The sequence below is a fragment of the Thalia democratica genome, chromosome 7 (assembly GCF_965202585.1).
Source record: "Thalia democratica chromosome 7, ktThaDemo2.hap1.1, whole genome shotgun sequence".
Taxonomy (NCBI): domain Eukaryota; kingdom Metazoa; phylum Chordata; class Thaliacea; order Salpida; family Salpidae; genus Thalia; species Thalia democratica.
The window spans coordinates 8011905-8028915 of NC_139171.1; the positions used below are offsets into that span (position 1 = coordinate 8011905).

At 23.2% G+C, this 17011-nt stretch overlaps 1 protein-coding gene across 2 annotated transcripts in view; it reads right to left on the reverse strand.

The window, feature by feature from the left end:
• LOC145841758 (WD repeat-containing protein 82-like) overlaps positions 1–10645 on the reverse strand; it is a 29047-nt gene extending 18402 nt beyond the window's left edge. For both annotated transcript variants that reach the window (XM_082949112.1, XM_082949113.1), the window contains exons 1-4: positions 10509–10645; positions 9216–9405; positions 8623–8747; positions 5835–5951 (exon numbers count right to left, since the gene is read on the reverse strand). In XM_082949112.1, the coding sequence (XP_082805238.1) occupies positions 5835–5951; positions 8623–8747; positions 9216–9405; positions 10509–10623 (547 nt within the window). In that variant the 5' untranslated portion in view covers positions 10624–10645. The remainder of the gene's footprint in view (positions 1–5834; positions 5952–8622; positions 8748–9215; positions 9406–10508) is intronic.
• Positions 10646–17011: the final 6366 nt, after the last annotated feature.

The window sequence follows — 17011 nt, forward strand, 5'->3', positions numbered from 1 at the left end:
AATACTTTATCGTTACGTCACTTTATCAAGCAAATGCAAACTTGAATTTTAAACTATACCGCGTTGAATTGTTATATATAGACCGACTTTGATTGCAGTTATCGAAAACTTTTTGTCGATAAGAAAACTTTTTTTTCATTTTATGAGGAATGTCACAATAATGTTTTAAGTATTTTAAGTTTGTTGTGTTCAATTTATACTCAAATCAATATATTAGTTTTATAAAACTTTACTAAAAACTAAACTTTGTAACCTTATCATTTTGCTAATAATATTAATTTATTCAACTTTTTGTTCTTTGATAGTTACTACTTTGTACTACAGTATCAACTGAATATAACTTACTTTTACTTTTATTGCAATGGTAAAATAAATTTTAATTAGGTAGCTTTGCCTTTTTCTAAATAAAAAAGTCAAAGCAAGAGCTAAACTTTTTTAAATTGATAACTTCTATTTATTTTGACCATAAACCTGTTTATACTAGAGTAGTTCACTTGTTTAGATAACTTACTAATTTATAACAACAATTCAATCACAAAACAAAAACAATACTGCAACTTTTATCAACTGAAAAAAATTTATAATATATAAAATACAAAATTTTAAAGGAGGCGCCTTTACTATAATTTATTGACTTTCATAGTCTAAACTATTACACACATGAATAATTCTAATGGTAGTAAAACGATACGAACAAAACTACAATAAGGTCATAGGGAGTCAACCTTGTTTTTTACAAACTGATGTTATTTCGAATAGTTTTATTTTTTTAAGTGATTTGTTATCAGACGCTTTTTACAGCTTATCAAGATTTTAAAGTATATATAAAAATATGAGCGATCAAAGTCGGTGAGTTCTATAAGTTTCTTTTGGAATGCTTAAACTTGAAACGTAAAAAAAAAATTAATAAAAATATGTTTTTATTTCATTTTTTAACCAATCTTTTATAAATATTTACAGCTTGTCTGTTACCGATACTTAAACAATTCACCCAAAAAAATATTTAAAGTTGGAATATAATACAAATCAATATATAAACTGGAAACAAGATTTTACACAACTGAAGTAATTTAATTAACTCTTTACAAATGTTTTTTACATAAGATTTATTGGTTAAACTTTAATACTTGTATCGAAAATTGGATTTTCATATATATTAATTACTTTTAAATAGAATCCTACTTACGAAACAATTAACCAACATTTAAAAAAAACTATGAAAAACTTAATTACAGCCAACTAAATTTTGTTATAACAAAAATAAAGACATTGATTTATTTATAAAAAAAATATTTAAAAAACGAGCATAGCCGTCCGAAATTTCTACAAAATTTAAAAATACAAGATTATACAATTTTAAAATTAGCTAGCATTAAATACTTTGTGGTGCACAATGAAAAAGCAACTATTAAATTTACGTCACATCTAACTGCAAATGCATGCGAAAATTTATAATTTTTTTAACATTTTTAAAGTCAAATTTTAACTTGTTTCTTCAATACTCACTGAAATCGATTTTTTGTGAAATTTAAAGAACTCGACAACCTTGTAATTTCATTTATATTTACAAGGTTTTTTCATATAATTTCAAAATTTTATGTTTAGGTTTTAAAATGACATATATTTATAAAAACATAAAACTATACTTTTGTATGAATTTATTCTATACAGTAACTTTTTAAAAATTCCAAACTTTTTTAAATTGAAAACAAAGTTTTGTATATTTCTGGGTTAATTCAGAAAACCAATCAAATAATTCTGTGGTCTGGACTAAGTTTAATTTTGAAAAATTAAATTATAGTTGTATAACTGATTAAACTTTTAGAAAATTTTTAGAAGTAGTACATTTGAAAATCTTTGATAAATTAACATAAATAATATATAATATAGATATTGACTACTTTAAGGAAGTTTAAAAAAAATATTTCAGATAGAATAATATTATATAGAGAAAATATATAGAATATGTATAATATTTTTATAACTAATTACAGATTACTGTTTTTTGCTGTGTACAATTTTTTTAAAGCTTTAGAAATTTTTAATGAATCGAATTCATTTAAAAACATCATAATGTTTTTTTATACAACAAAAAGTAAAATGATTACAACAAGTAAAAATACAAAAAAAAAAGTCGATCTAGCAACTCGTTTAAAATTATATTTTATTGCAAAATATCAATAACGCAACTTCAAAAAAAAAATGCAATTAAAATTTAGAATAAAGTGCAAAAAGTATATATTTCTTATTGTTACGTCACAAGATATCACAAATGAAACTTTTTGCTGGCAGCTGAAATAAAATTTAATTGGCTAGAGTTTTATTTCGTTTGATTTGAGTTTTAATAAACAAATGCGTTTTTATTTGTTACATGTTTTGGTAAGGTATAAATTTTAAGTTTTGGGTGAAATTGGTTAGGAAGCTTAAGTGTTATCATTGTACTGCTGTAACATTAATAAATATTGGTAAATCAATTGCATAAAATCAATGAATAAAAAAGTATAATACAGTATTATAGCAACGAAATACTTATACAAATTATACTACTAAACATGTAAAAGTTGTTCATATTTAGTGATTTTTGTTCAAAATTTCAGGTTTTTTTCAAAACTTCTCAAATTTAAGGTTTTTTTTTGCCTATGTTGTCGAATTCCAGGTCTTTCCAGGATTTCAGGTTTTTTGGCAACCCTGTATACTTAATATACTATTCGATAACTTTTCAAGATGATTTTTTAATACATTGCTTCAATACTCACTAAAGTCGATATTCTGTATTCTGAATTCTGTATTTCATTTAAAACTACATGACTAGGGTTGCCAAATGTTTTCAGAAAATTTTATTAAACTTTCAAAATTTCCTCCAGGTTTTTAAAAGTACACAACTTTGTGTTTATTTTTAGTTTAAAGTTTAGTTTAAGGTAAGAAACTGTGTTTAATAGTCTAAAAACTTTAAAAGGATACTGTAAAGCTACTTTAAATGTGTTTTTTTAATAAAAAAACTTTTAATGATGATGAAAAAATCTTCATATATATACTAATCTTATTGAATTCATCTACGATAGATTTTTGTGTCAAATCGAAATTTAACGACTTAAAATGTTAAAATTGTTGAAAATTCCAGGTTCTTCAAGGTTTTTTTTGTAACTTTTATTCAAAATTCCAGGTTTTTCAACATTTTTTTTTCAATTTTATTTAAATTCCATGTTTTTCCAGGTTTTCTGTTTTTTGGCAACCCTGCATGACTTAGGTTTCAACTAATATTAAATATTTGAGTTTAACTACTTAATCGACATATAACTATACTTAAGAATTTAATGAAAAAGGAACAAATAAAAGCTTTACTACTTGAAATATACTTAAAAATGTACCTTTTGTTCTATAGGGAAGTTATATACTAAAACTTTTTATTTAAAATAAATTTTTGTATATTTCTTAGTTAAGTAAGAAAATTAATCATATAATTCTGTAGTCTGGACTCAGCTTTATTTTGAAAAAAAAATTGTAGCTGTACAAGTGATTGAAACTTAAAGTAGTACATTTGAAAATCTTTTATAGTTCAACATAAATAAAACATAATAAAGACATTGACTATTTTAAGAACGTTTAAAAAAAAAAGATTCCAATAGAATATATAAAGTATAGTATAACATTTAAATAATTTATTACAGACTACCGTCTTTTACTGAGTACTTTCTTTTTTTTTTTTGATTTTTTAAATCTTTAAAATGGATCGAATCCAAGTAAATAACATAATTATGTACAACATAAGATAATTAATTTTTGTAAAACAAAAAGTGAAACAAATACAACAAGTAAAAATAGAAAAATAAATCGAGCTAAAAACTCGTTGAAAATTAAATTTCATTGCATAACATTAATAACGCAACTTCACAAAAATTCTATGCAATAAATTTTAGAATAAAATGCAAAAAGTGTATATTTTTGATTGTTACGTCACAAAATATCACAAATGCAACTTTTTGCTGCCAACTGTAACAAAATTTAATTGGCTAGAGTTTTAATTATGTTTTAAATTTTAATTAATAAATGCGTTTTTATTTGTTATATGTTTTGTTAAGTTCAAATTTCAAATTTTGGGTAAAATTGGTTACGGAGTTTAAATGTTACTATTGTACTGGTGTAACATTGATAAACATTTTTATATCGATTACATAAATTTAATGAAAAAATTTCAATACAGCATTATGGCAATGACCCACCTTTTTATAGAAAAACTCGCAAAAAATAAATCTATTTTTACAAAAAAGTTAATGAAAAATAAGACACCTATATCAAAACCTTAGATATAAAACAATTTAATAATTTAGGAGTTAGTTAAAAATATTTAAATAAATAAAAATTAACCTTTATCGAAACTCTTCAAATCTTACAAATTGATATTTCAGAATAATCAAAAAAATAATAATAATTAAAAGAAAAAACCTCAGGGTTGCAAATTTTTTTGAAACTTCTATCGGTTTTCTGAATATCTTTCAGGTTTTTAAAAGTACACGTTTTTGGGTATACTTTTAGTTTAAAGCTATGTTTAAGGTTAAAAACCGTGCTAAGTAGTAAAATAAAATTAAAAAGATACTGTAAAGCTACTTTAAATGTGTTTTTCAATAAAAAAAATTTGATGATAACAAAAAAACTTCATCAATATAATTGACTTTTCGGGTCAAATCAAAACTTTCCTACTTAACATGTAAAAATTGTTCTAAATTCCAGGTTTTTTAGTTATTTTTGTTCAAAACTCTAGGTTTTTTTCAAAAATTCTAAATTTCAGTTTTTTTTTTAAGAATTCAAGGTTTTTTGGCAACGCTATAACCTTTAAATCTCTTCAGATTATTAAACTTTATATTTTCAAAATTATCTAACAAAAATTTTTCTTTCTAAAAACTTGAAATACACAACAACAAACCTTTACCAAAACTATTTTATGTCGTACAACTTAATAGTTTACAAATACTAATACAAAAATAAATCGAGCTAGCCACTCGTTCAAAATTTTAGATAATTTAATTACATAATGTCAATAACGCAAGTTCAAAAAAAGCTTTTCAATAAAACTTCAGAAAAAAATGTAAAAAGTGTATACTTTTTATTGTTACGTCACAAGATATCACAAATGCAATTTATTTGCTGCCAACTGCAACAAAATTTAATTGGCTAGAGTTTTAGTTTTGTTTGATTTGAGTTTTAATAAGCAAATGCGTTTTTATTTGTTATATGTTTTGTTAAGTTTAAATATTAAATTTTGGGTAAAATTGGTTAATGAGTTTAAATGTTACTGTACTGACTAAACATTAGCATAAATTTAATGAAAAAATTTCAATACAGTACTATGGCAATGACCGAGCTTTTTATGAAAAATTCTCAAAACTTAATTATTTTTTTACATTAATATTAACACACAACAATAAATCTTTATCAAAACTCTTCAAATCATACAACTTAAAATTTCCGAACTAATTAACAAAATATTACAAAATAAACTATAAAAAAAACTTTTATCAAAGCTCTTTAGATCAACAAGTTGATCATTTCAGAATAAGTTAACAATGTTTTAAAAGTAAAATAAAATATTCAAACCTTCGTCAAAGCTCTTTAAATTGTAGAGCTTGATAATTTTCAACATACCTTAAAATATTTCTACAATACTTATTTACCTTTATCATAACTCTTGAGATCAAACAACTTGATAATTTCGAAATTATAAAAAGTATTTAAAAACAGTAAAAAAGAACTAACTTTATCAAAGTTCTTCTAATCATACAACTTTAAATTTCCGAATTAATTAAATCATTTTCTAAATAAAATATCACAAAATGTACCTTTATCGAAACTCTTCAAATCGTACAACTTGATAATTTCAGAATTGATTCCAACAGCAAAAATGAGTCCTTCGGGGTCAAAAGAAATAACTGGTCTTCCCATCATCTGCATGTGGCCTGAGTTTTATCAAAGATATCAATTAAGTTATAAGTACACTAAGTAATTTTTTATTAAAACTTTTTATGTCATAAAAAATATTAGAAAGAAATAATTGGTCTGCATATCATTTGCACATTGACTTTATTTAAATAATTCATTAAAAATTCGGTTAATATATTTAAAATATAACAATTAATTTTTATTTCTAATATTATTTTTATAAAAAAATGTATGAACCTATGTTTAAAAAAATCCTGTTTAAAAAAATAAATAAAATTTTTAAAAGATTAATTGAAATATTATAACTATTTATACTATATTTGCATTATTAATATTGCTATAAGTTACTAGCCCACCATTTGCATATGGCCTTTTTTGATCATAGATTATTAAAATTAATGTTTTAGTTTATTGGGATATTTTAAATGTTTTAAGTAAATAATAATTAAATTATGCTATAAAACATATGTATACATAAATATTTGTAAAGCTTATTGAAATGACATTTATGTTCATCATTCATTTGTGTAGCACGAGCTTTGCATTTAAAACGTTATTAAAAAATATTTAATGTAAAAATTTAAGTATATATAACAACTTTTATAACAAAGAACAAAGCAAAGATAAGTTAACTTGTACATAAGTTGTTTTTAAAATAGTTGTTTTAAAATTGTTTTAAATTTTTTAATTGTTTAAAATTGTTTTAAAATTTAAAATTATTAAATTTTAGTTGAAACGTCACAATGTGTTTTTTTGTTTTATTCTTTAAAAATCTTACTTTGTTCTTTATTATCCTTCTGAGGAGATGCATAAAGCATCGAAACTAAGTAAACGATTTGAAAACTAGTTGTTTTTTTATATTATAAATATAACAACTTTTATATTATGTTAAAAAACTATCCTGCCCATAATTTGCAAGTGGTTTACATTTGAAACAATATTAAAAACCATTAACTATAAAAACTGTTGAAAACTATTAAAATAAAAAGTATAAATTATTAACTATGAACTCCTAATTCTCGGTCAAACAAATTTTTTTAAGGTTTTTCCACATGGTAATATTTCATGTAACCTGTATGTTTGCCAATAAACAAGAAAAATTTATAATGTTAGAAATTTGGTAATTTAAAAAACTTTAAACAAATTAAACCTTATTTTTCTAAAACTTTAAACGTTTTTGGCCTGTATTGAAACTACAAAGTATTGAAAATTATGTGAGCAATTTTTTCACATAAGTATTAATAACCAAAATGCATTAAATTTTAGAGACTGGGTAAATACAGATACTCTAAAAACCTTAAAACATTATCAAGCTAATATTTAAAATGTTGCATATTGAAATTTTTTACAATTTTTAAAGTTGCAGAATCTGCATGTTACCAGATCTGTAATTGGCTTTAAAAATTATAAATAAAATGTATAAAGAAAAAAATAGTATTTAAATGTTAATAATAGTGTTAATATTGACTTGGCAAAATCTTCAGATTAATGCAATTTACTACCTAATATTAAAGCAGCTTATAACTAAAAATTAAAAATAAAACTATATTTTTTTAAACTAGTTAACTATAATTATAATAATTATACAACGTGGACACTAAACATAAAAAAAAAAAATAATTTATATAATAATTGGAAGTTCTGAAGACAAAAAAAATATTAAAAATAGCAAAATAAGAGTATAATGTTAGAAAAAATCTATAATTCATAAAGCTTAAGGTTGAAAAAAGTTTGGAATATTAAATGAATAACATAATTTACAAGGTAAAAGTGTTAAATTAATTTAAAAGTATATAGCTAATTACTATTTATTATATACAATTTTGATACTTTACAAATAAAAAATAGTATATATAAATAATTCATTATAAATGTACTAAAGATTTTTAACTACTGTATAGCATATGTGAAAATATTTATTATCTAATAAAATACCAACTATATAAATTCTATCTTTTTCGCGTATTAAATGTTTCAACAAGATACTACATATTCTTACTTTTACCAAAACAATTAGAGACAAACAATGTAACAGTTTAGTGAACAAAAGTTTAGTAACAGTTTAGTGAACAAAAAATTATTAAATTAATAACCATTATTTTCAACTTGACAACTAGGAACTCTCAAACCCAATAAACTAACAATCTGGTTGATTTAAATATAATAAACTGACATAATAAGATATCTAATAACTTTGACAGTGTTAGGAGTTCTTGGATTCAACAATCTTACATTTGATCAAATACAAAATTAATAATTTAATTTAACTATAAAACTTAAATACTACCAAACACCTTAGCAGTTAAGAATTAATGAGTCCCACCATTTAAAAGTTTTGTGAATAATAAAATAGACTGTTAGATTTACAATGGCACTTAGCAATACCAAAGTCTAACATATTTTTGATCAAAAACCAATAAATAAAAACTTATACTCTCTAGTTAGATTTAAAAACAAAACTTAATGATTTACTATTTATAAAAACCTTGATAATTGGGTGTTGTTAAATCCCACAACCAGTTTGATCAAATACAAAATTAATAACTTATTTTAAAAATAAAACTTAATGAACTACTATTTATAAAAACTTTGATAATTGGGTGTTATTAAGTCCCACAACCAGTTTGATCAAATACAAAAATAATAACTTAGTTTGAAATAAAACGTGATAAAAATTGTTTATTTTACCTTGACAGTTAGGTGTCCTCAAATCCCACAATCTCACAGTTTGATCCATGCTGGCACTGAGGAAATGATCTTCGGTTGGGGACATTGTTAGAGAGGTGACCATGTCTTTGTGGCCAGCGTAATATCTAAAAAAATTGTTAAACTTTGTTTATGGTATTAATATTATATATTTATGTTTTTAAAAAATATTTTACTTTTACATTATTAGTGAGGTTACCATGTCTTTGTCGCCTAAGTAGTATCAAACATACGTATTTTTTTCAAATTATATTTATTTTAATGAGTAGTAATTAGTAACTTTGTAAAATATTGAACAACATAATGAAGTCTGAGTAAAACACCATAACATACTTTTAGCCTACTGTGGCTTTTATTTAAGTGTATATTATAGAAAACAGTTGAGCTTACCATCAAAAATATTAAACACAACATGGTTTAAAATGTCAAAAATAAAATGCTTGACTCATGTACTTACATACTAATTTCAAGAAATACCTTTATACCAAGCCAAGCTCACAAAATTAAAACAACTAAATTATTAAACATTTCAGTATAATTTAAATGAGACAAAATACAATATATACAAATGTTACCTGATGTACTTGTTGTCGTGGAGGCTCTGATACCTGATGTCATTATTAACTTTCCTGCTCGAATAAACAACAGTGGTTCCTGAATGAGTGTACTTTATGTTGGCCACTCCGTACTTCTTGCTGTACAAAGTTCTCTTTGGTTTGCCCTCAGCAGCACAATCGTATATTATGATGCTGTCATCGTTTGATCCTTGAAATGGTTTTTGTTTAATTTCAGTTATGTTTTTTTCAATTTTTATTTATTTCAGGGTTGCCACTCTTTAGGTCAAAAACTGTCCTGATTGACTTTAAACTGTTGAAGAGTCATCTTGAGTTTTTTAATATCCCTGAAAAAAACTGGAAACTCATCAAAATTTACAAAATTCAAGTTCTTCAACAAAATTGTTTATGTTAAAAAACAAAGTATTGAAACTTAATTAACAAAAACTCACCCAAAATCTAGAAAATAACATTTTCCAAGACCTTTTTAATATTGTAAAACTATCATAAGTTAAAAAAATTACTATAAGTTATCTTGAGTTTTCTGAGTATTTGGCAAAACTGTTTTTTTTAAGATTTTTATTGTATATTAAAAAGTCTTCTGATAACAATTGCCAGGTACACCCTTGTTTGAAGAAAAAAATACCAGCCTGAGTTACAGCAAGCTATCCTGAGTCAGCCTGAGTTTACAAGAAAACTGAAAAAAAAAATAGGCAAAAAACTAAAAAATGATAAAGTTAAAATCATGCTTTAAATACCTAAAAATAACAAACAGTTTTTTTTTAACATAACTTAAAAGTATTAGTCAAAAAACTAGCCTGAAAATATTAAAAGTATCAAAAATTGCCTGAGTTTTAAATAAAAAATTAAAACAAGCCTGAGTCAACATAAGTTTTTCAAAAAATCAAAATAGCCTGACTTGTCCTGAGTAGGCTGGATGTGTGTTATAAAGCTATCATCATTTAATATTTGCTTTTTTTTTTATAGTCTATATTTATTGTGTATCATTTTTTTTTTAAGTTCAAGAATGTACTAATTTACGCTGTGGTTAAAACAGAATGAACAAAGCAGTTAATTAAAGGTGAGATTTTTATATTGAAAAATTATTATAAAAAAAATCAGAAGTTAATAAGTTTCACTGCTGAATTGGTTATTCAGTTATGTTATAAAACAATTAAATAACAAATATAAAAAAAATTATAAACATTTTTAAATTTGTAGAAGTTGTTGATTAAATCTATGTAATAGTCAATTAAGTTATTGTACAAACTGAAAATTGAGTTGGATTTTGTGAAATTTATACAAACAACAAACCTGTAATCAAGCTTTCACCATTTGAGTGATAATCAATTGAGTTGACAACGTCACTGTTCTGGCCAAAGTTTTTAGCCAATCTAAAATTTTTCAGCAAGTTTTGAGTTAGCTCCATTTGTTATACTCTTGTTATTTAGTCAGCTGTAAAATTAAGTATTTGTTTTGAAAATATTTAAATGGCATGTTAGAAAAAACTTGAAATTGTCTATATACAAAGATTGCAACTATTTGAGTGAAAAAACTTTCCTGAGTAATCTTAAGTTGAAAATAATTTTAACTCTAAAAAAAACTTTAAACTTGTACAAATCAATAAAATTTTAAACAATATTGGTTATAATGTCAGTATCAAAATATTGAAACAGAAACAACTAATTCTCATTTGAGATCTATAAAAGGTGGACTTTTACTAAAAATCTTACATATCCAAGTTTTTATGACTGAGTTATCCTGGCCTGAGTTATATCTAAAGGCATAGGCGGATTAAAACCTTTTTCACAATTTGATCTTATGTTTTTACTAAGCTACAAGATGCTTTTAACAGATTTTAAAAATTTGAAATATTTTTTGAGATATAGCTGGTCAAAGTCGGAATCAACAATAGGTTCCATATTGGAGGCACAAACTAAAACAGCAAATAACTAGAAATCACTAAAAATATATCTTCTCCAACATTTTTGAGATAACTGCCTCAAAATTTCAGGAAGTGTTCCTTTAATATATTTAGAAAATTCTGTTAGAACAAAGTTTTAAAAAATCAAAAAATTAAAATACAATATAACATTTAAACAAAAAAACAGTTTTTTTTTGTTATTTTGTTATACAATTTTTATTTTTTAACTTTAAAAAATTTAGTTTTAACAGAATTTTTTAAATATTGCAAGGAACTATTTCCTTAAAATTTGAGATAGTTATCTCAAAAAACGTAAGAGGAGTAAATTTTTAGTGATTTTTAGTTAATTGCTGTTTTAGTTTATGCCTCTTATAAGGAACCTATTGTTGCATCTGACTTTGACCGGCTATATCTCAAAAACTATTTTCTTAAGACTTTTTTTTACTAAAACTAAAAAAAAACACTTATGTTAAACATTCAAAGTATTTTAAATTATAAAAGGAACATTTCCTGAAAGTTTGAGGTCTCTAGATTTAAGTATGAATAAAAAGATAGATTTTCATGATTTTTTAAATTTCTGAAAAAATTGACCTCAAAAATTTTTGTTTGTATTGGAAACTTTTTACAAAAATTAAATCACATAAAATGTTAGATAAGATTTTGTAATTTTATAAAAACTGGCTTGTTAGTACTTAAAGCTTTCATATAAGAGCCAATGTTAATTTTTGTTTAGAAAAATTTATATTCCCTTATGTCCTTAAATATCAATAAAAAATGAGGCAAGTAATAAAAAACTTTAAGTATTTAGTTAGTTATGAACACATATGCTAAATTTTATGATATATCTTTTTAATACTACATATGTTAAACAAAAATCTAAGGCAGGATTCATACAAAAACATTTTTTACTAAAGCAAACAACAAAAAAAATTGATTTCAGCTAACGCTTTTCAACTACTTTTTTAGCAACTAATTTTAAGATTAAATTTTGAGTAAATAAATAGTTCGAGGTTACATCAGAAAAAATCAATTAACACTAATTAGCATAATTGAGCAAAAATTTATTAGACATTCACAATTCATAAATACATATTTAAAACAGTTGATCAGTAATTTAACTACAATAAGCAACAATAACAAAACAAACAATAAAATAAGCGCTTAAGTTCAAATAAAAATAAACAAATTAAAAAAAAATTCTTTAAAAATTTCCTTTAATTTAATCTTTAACAACTTATAAAGATTAGAATTATAAACTTATTGTTGCTTACACAAATTAGATTTGCAAGTTTTTATAAATAAAAATTTTATAAAACACTTAGGTGGTAATCATTACAAGCTTTAATTATAATAGAAAAATTATTATCACTATAGTTCTTTGCACAATTTGAATTGTTTAATAAGTGTTCGGCAATTGCTGATGATCTGTTAGATGGTTTTTTTAAACAATTTATCAATTTTTACAGTTTAAAAAATATGCAATTCATAGTCCTGGACAAGACATTAAGGGCATAGCGGGGTTAAACACCTTTTTCACAATTTGATCTTACTTTATATAGTTTTTACTGAGCTACAAGTTGCTTTTTACAGACTTTGAAATTTTTAAATAATTTTTGAGATAATGCTGGTCAAAGTCAGGTGCAACAATAGATCCTTATAGGAGGCGCAAACTAAAAAAGCATAAACTAGAAACCACTAAAAATCTAACTCCTCCTACATTTTTTGAGATAACTACCTCAAATTTTCAGGAAATGTTCCTTGCAATATTTAGAAAATTCAGTTGGAACAAAATTTTAAAAAATAAAAATTTTACAACAAAACAACAAAAAAAAACTGTTTTTTGTTTATTTTTTATTTAAAATTTTTATTTTTTAAGTTCTTTCCAACAGAATTTTTAAAATATATGAAGGAACACTTTGAGGCAGTTATCTCCAAAAACGTAGGAGAAGATAGATTTTTAGAGAAATAGTCTATCTTTGCTGGTTTAGTTTGTGCCCCCCTAAAGGAACCTATTATTGCTTCCAACTTTGACAGGCTATGTGTCAAAATTTTTTTTGACTTTTTACAATCTGTAAAAAGTATATTTTAGCTTAGTAAAAAGTTTATGGAATAATATCAAATTGTGAAAATATTAAAACTCAAAACAATGTTTAAAAGTAAATGGAGTGTAGCTTGATGATCCTCAATTCTCCATATAAGTTCATTGACCATCAAAAAATTTTCATAATTTATTGTATTATTTTTTAATAAATATTATTTAAGACTTTTTTTAAATAGCTTTTCAAAATTTATAAATAGTACTATTATACTTAAAACTAATGAAATAAACTTTGAAGTATTATTACAAATTTTTATTAGTGGCTTCAATTTATTAAAGTATATAGCAAATCTAACCCCCTTTCTACTACTGTTTTTTTTTTTAAATATTACATGCTAAAAGTATGTATTTACTATGTTTTAAAAGATTTTTGTGATGTGTATGTTTTATCAAATATGTGGTCAAACAGATGTAACACAGGAATGGATTCTAGATTAATCTAATTTTGTATATTTTATTTTTATTTAGTGGAAGCATCAATTGAATTGTTCAAGTTTTGTGTTGCTGCAAATTCTTAATTCCCAATTCAAAAACTTATAAAAGTTTGTATGCTAAAAGCATTAGCTGCACTGCACTGCGACCAATGTATGACACAATAAAATATGAGGTATGTTAATAAATTGTAAAAAATTATTAAAAAGAGCATCATTTAACAAAATTATTTCAGAAAGTTTTTAATTTGAGTGAACTCTAAAACTTATTAAATTTTAAAATTGAGAAAAATGGTTCTAATAAACATTTTTTTAACTACTTTTTATACTTTTGAACTTTATTCATTAAATACAAGAGAACTTTTAATTTTTTAAACGTTTTCTATATATTTTTTTAAATGGTTAATGATTTTAATTATAAATAAATTTTGAGTATTTTTTTAATTTCTCTTTTAATAATTTGTTTTTTTTTTATTATCATAGTTTTATTCATAATACTTACAATCGTTTTTTTTTTTTTCAAATATATATTAGTTTTCAGCTCTAGCCATTTTAATTTTTTTAATTGACTTGTCGACGTTTGAATTATCATTTAACCATTCAATTAACATGATTACGCATTTTGGAATAAAATATTTAAAATCTCGTACTTATAACCTATAATTTTAATAAGCTATGAGTTATTTTTATGATGAAAAAAACTGTTCACTCCGAAGATTTAAGTGACAGACACAAACATAAAACTAATGATTAATTTTTTTTAGAATTTTTTTAAACTGCCAACGAAACGTTTTAAAAACTCATGTACAACAAGCATTTGAGAGGTAAGGAGATAAAAGCACTGTAATGGTAATCAGTAATCTTTGTAATACTGTGAAGTGTGAAGTTATTAATATTAGTAAAGTTTATGTTTTAATCAATTTAACAGAAATAGTTCCTAAACTTTTAAACTTTAACTTTAGTTATAAAGTTAGAGGTATAAATATTATACCTAAAAGTATAATATTACTTTTAGGTACTTTAACTTTAGTTATAAAGTTAAAGTACCTAAAATTATCTAGCTAATGTTTTTTTTACTGATGTAGACTTAAATTGCAAGTTTTGTGCTTTGGTAAAAAGTTTTGTGGATAGAAATAAATTTACATGTAAACTAATTTTGATTATTTTGTTTTTTACTATGTATGTGCTTAAATTGCATCTAATTTTATTAAAAAGTTTTTTGCAATTTTTGAATTTATTAAAGCTTTTGTTAAACTCTACTCTAAACAGATTAAAAAAATGTTTTTTATTTATAATTGTCTAACAGCAAACTATTAAAAACTTAACACACAGTACAATATTTGTATTTAGTAACATCATGTTACTCACATTCTAAAAAATTAGATTAAAAAGAAAAATTTCTAAGAAAAGCAAGTATAAAACGTCTTGGTTTCTTGTCTACTTGTAGAAGTTTTTAGAATATATTCCTACTTATGTTAATATATTTTATTAATATAATTAAGTACATAAATATTAAAAACAAGTTTATGAAATTAAGTATACAATTTTTTTAGTCTTTTATAAAAGAAAGTTGTAACAAGCCTATTATAAGATTTGAGTAAAAAATATTAACTAAATTAAATTCTAAAAAACTATGACCTTAAAAGATACCGAATAAGGGTAATTTGACCCTTCAAGTTTAAGAATTCAAAAATTTATGTAGTATCTATGTCTTTAATTAATCTACTATTTTTAAAATGTTAATTTACTTAATTGATCTTTTGCGTTTTAATGGGTAATAAAAATATTTTTCACTAAACATTACTAGTGATTTTTATTTTAGTTTAAAATGAGGTCTCGAATTAAACAGAAGAACAATACGCAAATGTTATTAAAAACGAAAGAATCAATGTAAAGATTAAGTTGTAAAGTTAGAGAATATTACTTAATCAAAACTCAAACGTGCACAAAAACTACTTTTAAAACTAAATATAAATATATACAAATTATTCTGGACATGACGTTAAACTGTTCTGGTGACTCGATAACTGAAAAGTTTTCCCAAGCACCATGTCTTTGGATTTGGACCATACATTTTAAGAATTTTTTGACGTTGAATAAACAATATATATACTGATCTCGTATTGGCTATGATTTAATTACTCATAGTCTTATTTATAAATATTTTGATAAATTTGTGTAAAAGGACGCAAAGTCTGACAGAATAATTAAGACATTTTTAAAACAACACATTCAAATATAATCTGTTTTTGTAGTCTGTCTCTGCCTGTACTCTATTTTGTAGAGTTTTTAAACGTTTTGAACCATATTTTATTGTATTATTGCAGTGACAGCAGTAGTTTTTTAAGTTACTAAGTTTTCCAAGTCCTATAGTTTTTCTTAGTTTATGTTGTGATATCAACTTTCTGTCAAAATTTTCCAATGAAAATAAAATTTATACTTGCTGCAATCTTTAGAAAACCTTAATTTGTTTTTAAAATAGTTTAATTAAAAAAATGTACATAATGCATTTGTTTAAAAAAATTTAAAAGTTTACTAGTATTTTTGTTTAGCTATTCATAATAATATCAATAAATTCTTAAACTTTTAAAATATTGAATTTATGTATAATTATTTAAGAAAATAGGTAGTATGTAGTTAGACAAAAATTTTCAAAATATTTTGTTTAAAATATTTTAGTTTTAGTTGCTCAGTTTTGTCCAGGGGAATTTTCTTATTTTCTATTAATAAAATTTGGGTTGTACCAAGCTATCTAAATTAAATCATACCAATAGATCCTCTCATTTAAAAAGGGTTAGCTCATATAATGTGAACAAATTTTATTCATAGTTAAGCTGTCTTTTATTAACCCAAGTCTATGAAATTATAATCTTTTCCAGACAACAAATTTGAATCACATACTATGCAGTTTCTGCAATTTCTACTTTAAAAAAAGTATGCACATGAACCTTAAAAAGACCTTTATTTTATTAGTTTATAAAATAATTTTTAATACTACGATGAATTCAACAGGGTTGCCAAAAAACCTTGAAATACATTTAATTTAACACTTAAGATGAAAAAACCTGGAATTTTAGAAATTTTGAAAAAAAAACCTTGAATTTAAACAGAAATCTTTTAAAGACTTAAAAAATACTGTAATTTTAAGTAATTTTACATTTAAAGCAATGAAGTTTTGATTGAATTCAAAAATATATCATATTTATTTTTTAATGTACTCTTTAACTATATATTTATTACAGAATACATATTAAGTAGGTTTGTTTTAATTATTTTATTACATTTAAGACTGTGTAACAAAATAAAATCTTTCATATGCTCATGAAAATGGACTAATAAACTTGTACTTTCAAAAACCTGGTTG